This window comes from Megalopta genalis, chromosome 15 (assembly GCF_051020955.1).
Source record: "Megalopta genalis isolate 19385.01 chromosome 15, iyMegGena1_principal, whole genome shotgun sequence".
Lineage (NCBI taxonomy): Eukaryota > Metazoa > Arthropoda > Insecta > Hymenoptera > Halictidae > Megalopta > Megalopta genalis.
This window is the reverse complement of record NC_135027.1, coordinates 3,888,488-3,901,938: the sequence shown is the minus strand read 5'-3', so window position 1 is coordinate 3,901,938 and position 13,451 is coordinate 3,888,488. Positions and strand designations below refer to the sequence as shown.

Below are 13,451 nucleotides of genomic sequence, written 5' to 3'. Positions count from 1 at the left end.
ATGCGAGAAAAACTGAAAAACGGACATGCAATTAGGTCGTGGAATTCGTGTTGCGTCTAACCTTTCCACGTGACAAGACAGCCTTCCCGACGATTCAATTATCGATTTACCCAATAATTAACCAATCCAGAAAATGAAAAGACAGAATGGTGGTAAAACGCGCGCGTTGCACCAATCAGAGATCTTCGAGCAGGATAACGTCTTGTTTGTCCAGCCGTTTTAAAAATTAATCGAGTTGTATCGTCATTAAGTTGAAACATTAATTGGAAGTAATTATCTGACGATTTAAAGTGGCATGAAAAAAATAGCCAGAGGAACTAAATTGCGTTGCTCCGGGCAAAATAACGATCGAACCGGCAAAAGAGGTCGCGCGAATTTGCCGGGACCGCGGAGGTACGCCGTGCAAACCAGTGTCTTACATAAACCACCCTACACGATCCCACGCACGATCGTGGAAGATCGCGAAGGTCGAGAGCCGAGAATTTAATTGGTAGGATTCCGCGTGGAGCGATCCAAAATCGATAAAGGCGACCGTGCACCTTGACCAGAGGAATCGCGACTCCTTGTTTGCAAATCTCTGTGCAAATCATCTGAGCAACTGCGCGGCGAATGACAATCAGTCAATATAATAATCCTTTATATATAATAATAATTAATATATAATATATAATATATAATATACATATATAATATATATAATAATATATAATATAATAATATAATATAATATATAATAATATATAATATAATAATAATTATTATTATATATAAAGGATTATTATATTGGCTAATAATAATTATTATATATATAATAATATAATGTAATTATATATAACGTAATAATAAATAATAATAATAATATGTTATTTTCATAATATTTCAAATACATCTATAAGATTTTTATAAAAATGGATGCAGCGTACGTCAATAAAGGTTTATTCGTCTTATGGGTTTGAATATTATAGCCATAGCTAGCGGCTTGAACTAGAAACTTAAAATTAACTTAAAATTCAGATAGAACGTTAAATAATTTTCGTTAAATAATTGTGAAGCGCCGGCATAAATCGTGGCGGCTGTCATAAAGTCGCGGTTTATCAGGACAGTGGAAATTACGCTGCAATTTATTAATTACATAATGCTTTCCTTCAACCGGCATCGTAAACACGCGGAAAAATGGGGGACATTAGTTACATGTACAAAACACGTCGGCGTTTTTCAACGTCGCGGACAAGTTGATTAATCGAATGCTAAATCAGTAAATCGACTGCAATGTGCAATACGCGGGCTCGCGTAACTTGCAGCACGCATGCCGAAGAGACGACGATTATTCGCAATTTCAGTCTTTATCAAGAGTTATTCAATCTGTATCAAATTATTAATAATATTCAATCTCTACGGCCAAACTTTGTACAGTAATTATTTTCACTAACCTTCATAAAAGGTAATATTATCATTTGCATAATTTTCATTTTGTTTTCCCTTGCCATCTCTTTGTAGGGTCTTTTCGTAAACAAATGAATAAATGAATAAATAAGTAATAAATAAATGAATGAATAAATAAATAAATCTTTGTAATAATTTGTACTAGTGGCAAGCTACGACTGTGGACACCGGGCGTTTTTATCTATCACACAGAACCGAGACCAATCACCAGAACCTAAACCGTTTTCAACCCCTGATTCCAGTAGTACGATCATCCATTCGATGCTCACGACGCGTGACATTAACCGAAGAATCACCACGGAAGAACGATCCTGTCCCGCGAATGGTCATCGAGCAGAAATCCTACGGGACGATCGATGGATCGCGGCGATCGTCGGCATGGCCGACCCTGACGACGCTAATTAGACGTTCCTGTAATTGTAGCTTTTCCGACCTGTCCTCCCCGAGGAAAAACGGTTTTCCTTTCTCCCTTGATGAACGATCGCGACTGTTATGCAACGACAAACACACTGAATTTCAATGAAATTGCGCGATGGAACGGGAGTGCTTATCCAAGTGAACGGCAAGAGAGAAAGGAAGAGTTGATAGGTCACTGGAGTACAAGAAGAGAACGATGGACGAGTTAGAAAAAAATTGGCAAGCAGAGAAGAAAGATTTTTAAGTATCGCATGGCAGATACTTTTGGCAACTTGATGGGCGGATCCATCGAATTATTACACATTGTTTCTACACATTGCATATCCTCCACCCTGCTTTTTTAAGATCAACGTTTATCTTATTGTGCCTAATAAGAAATAATAATAATGACAATAGTAATGATGATAATAATAGTAATAATGATAATGTTAATAATAATAATAATAATAAGTGTACTTCAGGAAGACGAAGTGGAATACCATAGTCTTGGTCAGACATCGGCTTCTGTATCCTCCTTCGATAACGAAGTTCAAGATTTGCTTTATCAGTGATTTATTGGAGATAGCTTCTGATCACGGCGCCGATAGAAATTGTTGTCGCATCGAATCAAATGATTCACCTAATAGTTCAAGTAGTATAGACGATCATTTTCCTCATTCGATATAGCATCCTCCTTCCAATTAGCGTCGCCGATGATAACCGTAAAATCGATTGGTCTGATCGAAGTCGACGTATTCTATTTGGTCAATGACATTCTAATGATCGGTCTAAACGTTCTCACATCATCGTAATCACACGAATTATTTATTTATTTATTATTATTTACTTACGGAGAGGAGAATAAGAATCTCTTTGGAAAATATATAAAAAGATCACGGATGAATCGTAGGAGTCAAGAAGACGATTCACCCGACGCTCAAAACACGCCGGGACGGAACAAAAATCCAACTGTTTTCAAATAGATGTTTCGAATAAATTGTTCAAATGAAATTTTATCCGAATAACGTATCGAATAAGATTTCATCCGAATCGCGTGTCGAATAAAATCGTATCCGAATCTCGTTTCGAATAAAATGTCGAATAAATTTTACGAATAAAATTTGACGAATTCGAATAAAGTAATAAAATAAAATATGCCGAAGAGAAATGTACAGGTATCTCGTAGTTGAAACATTCTTAAAAGATCGCGATTACTAGTAAAGCCAGGCGCATCGCGGGACGAAGCGACAACATGACGACTCTATCCCGCAAATCGGATGCTGCGTCGATCGGGAACACGTCGTGAAAGAATTGTTGATCGTGGAGGCGAAAGTACTCTCCGCGAAGAACGCGTAGCTGTTACGAAACTGTTCCGGTCTCCGTGTCCCGGTGTCTCTAAATCTAATTATTCCGCTCGGTTCCGTCAACGCAGCAGATTCTCCCACAGCGATACCTAGCAGCAGTCGGCCGGAGAAAGTGCGCTAACCTGGCCCTCCGACAGCACTGCTTTCCTTCTTGCGAGAAATCGAGCCGTTTCCAGCGATCGGATCGAACCGTCGAACTCTGTAGAATCCCGCTCAAAATATGTATCGACAGCTCGACATTTTTCGTTTCTGTCGACCGTCGCCCGTTGACGTTCAATCACGTCAACCGAGACCCTTCGACACTTCGTAGAGATTTATTTATTTATTTATTGAAATAACGCGTCTAAGCTCAATGTAACATGCAGAGACAACGATGAAATTTAACGGAGTAATTACAAGTCGTTTTACAATTGGAGATGTAATGTCTTCCTAACTGACGCTCAGGTTGTGCAGAAAAATGGACAATTTGGGAAGAGGAGATACGATTATTTGAGCCCTGCAACTCGTTCTTATAGTTGTTGACAATTCCTAACTATAGAAACGAACCGCAAGACTCGAATAATCGTATCTCCTCTTTCCAAATTGTCCATTTTTATGGACAATCTGAGCGTCAATTAGAGACATCACTGTATTGCCACTGAAAAAAAATTGATTTTATCGGTGATTGTATTGGCATAAATACAGATTCTGGTGGTGGTACAGTGAACAGTGGAGGTGAACGTATAGTACGTCCAGAGGCATTCAAGTTAACCACTACTGTTTAATGTAGAAAAATTGAAAGAATCAAATATTGTAGCCATCGAGGCTGTTCATAACGAAATCGTAGCAACGCGAGCTTCGAGATCGAAGTAAATCGGCGAAGAACCACTCTGAGTTCAATGCAGGAAAAATGGACCTGCCAGGACAGCGTCGATCTAGCAACCAGGGATCTAGACAGGCGAGTCGAAAGTAAAATGGACCGCGCTGCACTTAGTTATTACATAAATGAACCGATCGCCTCGCTTACGTAAACGGTAAACGGGCGAAGGTGCGCGCACGCGAACGCAACAGAGACAGGACAGGCTCCCGATCATTAATCTCCGATCGCGCGTTAATCGATCCCGACAGCCGTGTAAAATCAGGCATACTTCTGAAAAAAACCACGATTCTGCCAGGAAATCGATAACATAAAGCAGGGACAGCGTCGTTTAGGTCGATCGCTGATGGACTGCCGGCGCTTATGCAGATCTTGACCACCGATTTAACCACCTACTAGGCGATTATGATACTCGGAACATCTGATAAACCGATAGAAGCCGTCAGACGGAGCTAAATAACTTGACTGATAGTGCAGGAGACAGACAAAAAACGCGGATAAAATTACGATCGTTCGATTGAGAAAGAATCCGTGGCATCTTCTGCCGTCGCAAAATCCTACCGAAAGTATTTGCACCATGATTCCAGCCTTTTGGGAAATCAGTCGACAAACAAAAACATCAGACATGAATCGTCGCTCTAAAAATTTTCTGGAACAAATCGCTGGCTTAAGCTTGACAGCATTATTGTCGGTTGAAGCGATAAGAGTTAAGTTGTGCACACGTAATGGCGGTTCTTCTTTCGAGAAGAAGTTGATGTAACACCTGCATCTAATGAATTTATTACCCCCCTGCCCCGCCGATTTTCCCATTTGTTTATTTCCCATAAAGGTTTAACTTGAAAACTGAGAAACCGTCGTCTCATTTGCAACGACCTAACGAACCACCTATCGCAACGAACAAACAACGTCGCGAGCCCGGGAATTGGCGACGTCAGCTCGCGTATCTGACGTAGCATTACGTCAGAACACTCGCGCGGAATAACGCGAGATCGACGTAACGAAAAAACATGGTTCGCTTGGTCGAAGGAAGCCCGGACGCGATTCGGACGAAGACGAAATAGAGAAACGACACCCACCTTCCTCGTCCGGCAGGTCTGCTGCTTGCTGTTCTCGCTGAAGTTCATGTTCATGTCTATGTAGAGGTAGTTGTTGTTCAAGAGCTGCGGGGGTGGCTCCATCGGCGGCGGGTTCGCCTCTTTTTTGTGCCGAAGCCGCCTCTCGGTTCGGTCCTGCCTGGTACGCAGGACCAGCACCACGTTGCGATCCAACATCCTCGCGATCTCGCGGTATTGCAATAATACTATACACTTAATACTTTGTCTATCGAACGTGTCAGCCTTCGGTGTATCGAGATTCGAGCTCGATCACCGCGCCTTTCTTCGGCGAATGCCAGCGACTTCGAAGTTGATCGTTGCTTTACGAAGATTCTCTTCGAGAACGTGGCGTCGGATCCCCTTCAGAACCGGCTGGATCTTCACCGATCCTCCGAACCGATCGACCACAGATTCCTCGCTAACAGTGTTCCCCAAAGTGTCCTCTTTTCGTCTTCCGAGCGTGCTCGAAGCTGGCCTCTTCGAAAAGCTAGCGTCCCATGTTCGACACCGATCACTGATCACTGAACGCCCGGGGTAGACTCAATGGAGCCGCGGCATGTTGCAACGCTCGACGATGTTCAGATTCCAATTCATAGTGCGTACTGGCGTGGGAATTTCGTGGAAACGGATGCGTAGAATGTGCGAGCGCCGGGCGCAAAGTCCCGGCATTTATTGGCCCGGGTTAGAGGAGCCAGGAAAGCGTTATCGTGCGCGCGACCAGCCTCCTTATCGCGCGCATTCGAAGAAATATGCTGCCGGCGCCGCGCCATGTCGTGCAGCCACCAGAGATCGAGAGATCGGATCCACGATGCGCGCGAGGAGAGACGGCCGAGAGATCGTGACATGGGCGCGTGGCCCCTTTTCCCTTTATCTTCAACGTTGCGCCGAGTTGCGACTTCTCGAACATTCTAGCTTTCAGCCGCGTCCGGTACTTTTGAAAATTTTTCGGTGAAACGATGCTATACACTACGATGCCACGAAACGAGCCGCGAGAAATCTACGGGCCAACAGCCTTTGGACATCCTAAATAAACACCAGGCCCGCCAGTCGAAATTCCAGCAACCGTGTCGGACCTTACGGAAAGATTGTTCGAGAACAATGACGACACGTTCGTGGCGTATTGCGAACAGTTTCCAGATAATTGTCGCTCCATGGAATACATAAGTAACACGGGAACATGTACGGCTTCCGGTTCTTAAGGTGCATTTCCGCGGAAATCGATAGGGGTTGCAATGAACGGACATGGTAGACTCCGACTGGCACCGTTTCTCATAACCAGCCGGTTTTGTATAAATCATTTCTACGCTCTGGAACAGCGTAGAAAGATCCCTGGTCGCCGGAGAAGGCTTTTTAAAGTCGCAGAACTATGAAACGCTTCTCTGAACAGTGTTTTAGGTATGTTACCCGCGTCTCTTTGCGCGAACTTGCTGTTCCGAGGGAAATTTCTGAACGGCTGGATTGGAAAACGTTGAGCGGAACGGAGACACCGACGAGACGGTATACATAAAATCCGTCTGACGCACACGACGGCCGCATACGTCGGACGCGTAAAACAAAAACCCGCCTTTACTCGGATTTACTAATCGTCACGAGATAAACGGCGCCGTTCATGGTATCGTCGGACGGCCAAACCTCCGGCTAATCTCCTAAACACCACCGATAAACCGATGGTGCCCGATCGTTCCTCCGACGTCGCGATTGGATCGTTGCCGCGGCTCTCTCTAACCCGACGAGACCTTCGATAATTTCTCAGAGGATTCGACACAGAACGCGTGCACCGTACAACGAAAAGATTGATATTTTCTGTTTGTCACCGATAATCTGCTTCTCTTCTCCCCTCGTATCGTTTCTCGACGATACCGAGTCTAGAAATAACCGATCTCAATAGTTTCTGGCGATCGTGGCAGAGAGAGGGACAGAGAGAGAAAGAGGGAAGGAGAAAGAGAGAGAGCGTGAAAGAGCGAGAGGAAGAGAGAAAGAACGAAAGAGAGAGAAAGAGAGACAGAAATAGACAGAGAGAGAGAAAGAGTTCAACGATCCCGGCAGCGCGCGAGAATCCGCGAAACGAAATTAGCCGCTAATTATTTGGCAAAATTTTTATCGACCTATTGAGAATTCGAATCGCCGTCTAGCTGACCGCGCTGACATCGGCTTAATCTTAACTGCTGGATCCGACGGCACACACCGACAAACCGAAGGTGACGAAATGTTTGTTGTAAGCAAATATACATTGTAAGTCAATGATGCAACAGTCGGCCACGATGTGACGCCGTGAATCCGCCGAATTCGATGGCCTTCGCGATGATAGCGAAACTTTCGTGACGACGCGACACACCGGATACCGTATTTTCGCCGATTACACGCGGGCACAGCGCGTAAACAAAAAAATGTCTCCGTTACAATATCGAGCTCATTGTCTAGACAGATATTTTATAATGAGCGTTTGATTCGTATACAAACAAGACCGCGAATTCATCCGGAACATTGCCGATTATTTTTAGACAAAGCCGGACGGATAATGTCAATCTCTTGCTCTAAAACAACCGATTTGATTCGCGACGAATATCTCATTCATAATCTACTAAATACGAATGTCATTCATAACGCCGCTAAATCGAGACAATATCGAATTCCTCTGTTATCGGTATTCGTTATACCAAAGGCTTTAACCCGTTTACAAGCAAGTAAATAAATAAATAAATCAACAAATAGACTTCTAATCGCGTAGATCCCCGAAAGTGATCTATAAAGCTGGAAATGTTGAATTACTTAAGACGTGGACCGAATGGAAAGATCAGTCAGCCCATTGTTTTTTGCACTCTGTAAAGTATACTTTCTCTTTTAAATCGTATAACCGTGGGTTCTAGGACCGAGTGAGAATCGATCGCCGGGTCTCCCCAGCGTTGCGTTTTTTTTTATTTTCGGGCGTCGATGCAGTTGGCTTGGGAATCTCGTAAAGAGAAACCGTTGAAATGCTCTTCCCCGGTAATGAAGTACAAACACTAAAATGTTATAAATTGAAATAGTTTCATTCTTCCCACAAGAGCCGATAAATCTAACGAGAAACAACAACGAAATAACGAAAGGCTCGCCGAAGGAAAACGGGAGCAACATGTAACGAGATTGACGGCATGAGCCATCGATACCAGTAATGACCAGTCGACCGAATTGTTGACGAAGTTCAAGATACGTTGACGGCGCCGCTTTTAATCGTGCGATATTATCAACGAGACGTTCCGGTGCCGGAGCCGTCCGAAAATATCGGAGACTGACGCAAAGCACTATCGACACGCGACAGTTCAACGAGACGGCTGTCATCGTCGCCGCCTCTGTCTCTGCGTTCTACGCGCGTGTTTACGCTATTTACAAATGAAAAAACGATCGATAAAACGAGAGTTTGCCGGGAGAACACTGGGTGCCGATCGGATCGTTTGCGCGGCGACCTTCCGAGTCCGTGCACCCGATAATGTTGACGGGCTAATTGCTCGATAAAGAGAGCCGGTTTCGTCCGAAAAACACGAGGAAACACCGGATCGCCGTATCGGTCGTCGAAAATAAACAGAAAGAGAGAACAAAGAGAGCTGGGTGGGGGAGGCGGGGGTGGCGAGAGAAAGAGAAAGACGGAGTCGGAAACGCGGCCTCCGAAAGCTGTAATTGCCGTCTTCTCCTTCGATTCAGCAGCAAATAACGGGCATCGACATTACATCATATAAATCGCGCGGCGATCCTGTAATCGCAGTGTTTATTAGCCCGCGAATATCCAACATTACCGGTCGCTGTCTAGAAAACGGAGGTACGCCGGAACGATTTCTAGCAGGAAAGTTCGAGCGCGTCGCATTGCGGGAAAAGCTGCCATTACTGCGTCCAGGTTGCTCCGATGCACTTCCACCAAAGAAGAGTGCAACGAGCTGAAGATACGAAGCCAAAGTCAAGGCAGATAATTAGGTTATTAATTTAACGCTAGAGCTACGATACCGGAATCGAAATGATCGGCTTCTCATTTCTTTTTCTCTTACAATTTCTGATACTATAATAATGTTTTTGTCAGAAATCGTAGGAAATTTAAATAAATCCAATCTCGTCGTTGTTATAAAATAGAGGAAATAGAGCATAATTGGTGATTAAGATAAGCATAGGTCTATACTAAAAGTATAGTAAAATATAATAAAATATAAATAATATCTAATAATATATATAAAAACAATATATATAATAATAATTTCCATCAACGAAATTTTCTATTAGAATCGCGGAAATCATGGAGAACGTGCGAATAAATTCGCGAATGGATACACTTCCTTTGCAACGAGATCTTTCCGCTCGATCTTCGCGGCGCTTTCTCGGCTAATAATATATATAAAAACAATATATATAATAATAATTTCCATCAACGAAATTTTCTATTACAATCGCGGAAATCACGGAGAACGTGCGAACAAATTCGCTAATCGATTCACTTCCTTTGCAACGAGATCTTTCCGCTCGATCTTCGCGGCGCTTTCTCGGCTATCCACGAGTTGAAGATCATCGATGTTTACCCCTATCGACTATCGGCAGAGTCGAATGGTGTTTTTCCGATAACCGTGAATAAGATCCGAAATTGCGGCTTTGGTCGGGGTCAAGCTCGATGCCGGGCGATAACGAGTAAGATATTCCCGGGGACGGGGGGAAAGGACGAACGATTATTCACTTCGGTTTCCACCGAAATCGGGCGTCTTGTTTCCGATGCATCGAGTTATTACTCTACTACGAAACGTGGTCGTTAATTGCCCCCGAAAGCTTCGGGGCAAACGTTTGCCTTGAGCGCAGCAGCACGCGGCGTAGGTATTACCCCCGGTAATGGCGTGGAAACAGGCTCGGTCCAATTAATCGCGATTTACGAACGGGATGTGCCAACAGTTGCACGGCCCGTTGAACGCACTTATCGGTCGGGATTATGGTATTACAATAAGTGTGTTATTATCGTCCGCAAGACGCGTGTTCTGCGCTCATTAATTACTTCACGCGTGGACAGAAGGCCAGAAGCGTCGGAACGAAACACTCGGCTCGAGTTTACGCACTATGAATAGCGAGGCGGTAACTTTAATTAGAACTCGTGCAACTCTCCCGCGCTATTCTACGTTCTATTAAAGCTCGATTCGTTCACAATAGAACAGAGAACGCTCGGAACGCGCGAGCGCATGCACGGTTCATTCCGGCACGAAGCGTTGGAGCTTCTTCGGGACGATTCTCGGGTTGATCTTCGCGGAGATTTCGATGCTCGAACAGGAAGCGTCTTTTGGCGACTGTTCGGCCAAAATGCGTCCACCGCTCCCGGTAGTGTGCTTCGTCGATCGAAGGTAGAAGAAAAATGATTCACGGAGACATTCGGATAGTAAAAGCGTTGGCAAACATCTTCTCGACCGATCTGGCTTATCGTTATCGTTCGTACAAGCTCGCTACCGTGCGATCCCCGCTATCGGCCGCGAGATGCTCATGATTCACGTTTCTCCGACGATTTCGATCGTCGTCCCATTGTTTTCCTTTTTTCACGGAGTCCTTTGTCTCTCTTCATCCATCGCGCGCGTGTTTTTCCGTCCCGACGGCGGTCTCGAGCGACAGGACTATCCTTTCCATTCCAAATTGCATAAAAGCGATGCAAGTTGTGCACGATGCGACTGACAACAACGCTGCGCCGCTTGTAAATTTTAATGCTCCATAATAATAATAATAAGCATCGTTCTTTAGAACCTCACAGTGCTCATCGAGATCTAATTCGACTGACCCTTTTATAGGGCATACGTAAATAATAATAGTGATAAGATGAGCACACCACATTTTTGCATCCTGTGTTACTAGATTTATTACAAGGCTTTATAAACTGTTCATTTGATTCACTGATACTCCGCCGTTCATCGTAAGTTATGCTTTTGTTTTTGTCGTTGTAAAAATGGGTCTTTCAGGGATCCAGACACAGATCGTTGATCGGTGATAAGAAAAGGGTGTTATCGGAGAGGCACCACCATCGAAATCTGCTTCGGTTCCTCACCCTCTGGGTGCTTCTCGAGACACGCGCGAGTAGCAGCCGAGCCAAAGGATCGAGCGAGCGAGAGAGAGAGAGAGAGAGAGAGAGAGAGAGAGAGAGAGCAGAGAATTCTTTTGTTCAGGCCAACAATAACACGATCGTTGGCGACGATACCGTTCGTTGTACGTCAGTAGGCTCGCGTAATTCGAGAGGTCGAGTGTTTAAGAACACGCACCGATACGGATCTTCCGAAGATACCGAATCTGAAGCTTCGATTGACGTCAATCATGATATCATCGATAACAATAATCCTGTCGCGGAGTTCAATGCATCTTCGAAATCTCGCGAAGCATGGGCCTCGAGAAAATCTCTCGAAAAATGGTCGCGCCTCGCGTTTCCTCAATCGCTTGTCAGACTCGCGACGAGAATTTCGCTAAATATGGATTCTGTTGCGACGGCAACACCGAAGGTCAAACGTCCCTGGCCATCCCTTGAGCAATTAAGCGATATACCTGCAACACTAAAAAATGCACCCAAACGAAAATACCCTTCGACCCGACGAACGGACAATACGACTCATAAATTCCATATTTCCCAAAACGGAAAATTTACAACCCGAACTTTCGAACAGTTTCCCACTCCTCAAGTTCCTTCCGACACACCCATCTCCAATCAAAAACGCTTCATTTCCTCCACCAAAACCCACCATACACCAATCAACAAAAAACCGAGGCGACAAGCGAAAAGGCACCTAGAACGTTAGACAGAATTGTTAGAACCACCCAGAACTGTTAGAACGGTCAGAACTCGTAGAACTCTAAGAACGCAGATAACGCATCGCTAAGACCATAGCTGTAATATTATTAAAGTGTACGTAAAGGCAACCAGCGACTTCATTAAACTTAATTCCATTTGGAAACATCGCGCATGTACAGATTCCATTCGTTAGATGGAAATCAAAATAAAATTCCATCGTTTCGTTAACGACACCTGGCCATCGAAGTCAACGTAGGTATACGGAGAAATTAATATTCTCGGTTATTTCGGAGATAATTGACAACGGACAAATTCCACCGAACATCAACGCGAAATAAGTGATAGGGCGAAAGGTTAAAAATTCTCGATTCGACCAGCCCCGTCATCGATTATTCCAGGACCGGTGGATGTAGGTCGGCGTTACAACTCCTTCGTGAATGCATTCGACTTGAAGAAGTATGCGATTCTACCCGTTTCGAGCGAGCCCGGCGTCATATCGACGTCTCGGTTATTTATACACCGCCGATTTTATACCCTTGCACCTGCGGGACTAATATCTCGATGTGTGTATTTCGGGAGGACAGCCTGTACTAATATCGCTCGCAATTTTGAGGGAGAAGAAGAGAGGGAGAGGGGAGAGACCCTTCGACCTTTGAGAATTCTCACGTCCGAAAATTCTACATAGCGAGTCACAGAGATCGATTTACTCGAGTTCCAGGCGATGATTGTAATCGTTTCACGGCTTGCAATGACGTACTCGCGTTTTATCGAATATCGTCCACCGTTCGAGATCTCCCGGATAGTGGGTGCGCCTCGCATGACGATAGAGTACACACGAACGATAAGCAATATCGAAGTGACCAGGGAGCTCCGAAGCAAAGAGAAGTCGGAGAAAAAGGCACGCGTGTAAATTGAATACTCACTACGTGGGTAGGGTTGGATACGATTACATCAGAGGAAACGACGGCGACAATTCGCTGCCCGCTGATTCGAAACGAATGCGTTCCCGCGGATTTTTTGGGGATCGAGGGAACGCTTCTCCGTATCAGGATAACCACAAATTCGATCCGATCGGATCCGATCTGGGTCACGTCGAAGAACGAAACACGATCGCCGACACGGCTAGATACGCGAACCCGCGTTTAATCCGTGGAACTGGACCGAGCAAAACGGGAAAAATACCGATCTGTACCGCAGCCCGCACCGAACTGTCTCGAACGATCTTCTGGCAGACCAACAAAGTCGAACGATCTTCTGACAGACCAACAAAACCGAACGATCTTCTGACAGACCAACAAAGTAGAACGATCTTCTAACGGACCAACAAAACCGAACGATCTTCTGACAGACCAACAAAGTGGAACGATCTTCTAACAGACCAACAAAATCGAACGATCTTCGAGCAACTAACAAAATCTAGCGGTCATCTCGCAATTAATAAAATCGAGCGATCTTCTCATAATTAATGAAGTCGAGCGATCTTCTCGGAACCAGCAAAGTTGAACGATCTCCTGAATCGAGCGATCTTGTTGCATCCA

The 13,451-nt window shown here is 44.6% G+C and overlaps 1 protein-coding gene across 2 annotated transcripts in view; it reads right to left on the bottom strand.

The window, feature by feature from the left end:
- Rab32 (RAS oncogene family member Rab32) overlaps window positions 1–13,451 on the bottom strand; it is a 31,577-nt gene that overhangs the window by 15,469 nt on the left and 2,657 nt on the right. Inside the window, exon 1 of one of the 2 annotated variants that reach the window (XM_033483760.2) lies at window positions 5,136–5,866. The exons of the other annotated variant lie outside the window; for it this stretch is intronic. Within the exon in view, the coding sequence (XP_033339651.1) occupies window positions 5,136–5,330 (195 nt within the window). The 5' untranslated portion in view covers window positions 5,331–5,866. Of the gene's footprint in view, window positions 1–5,135; window positions 5,867–13,451 lie in introns of those variants that run through there. 2 annotated transcript variants of the gene reach the window in all.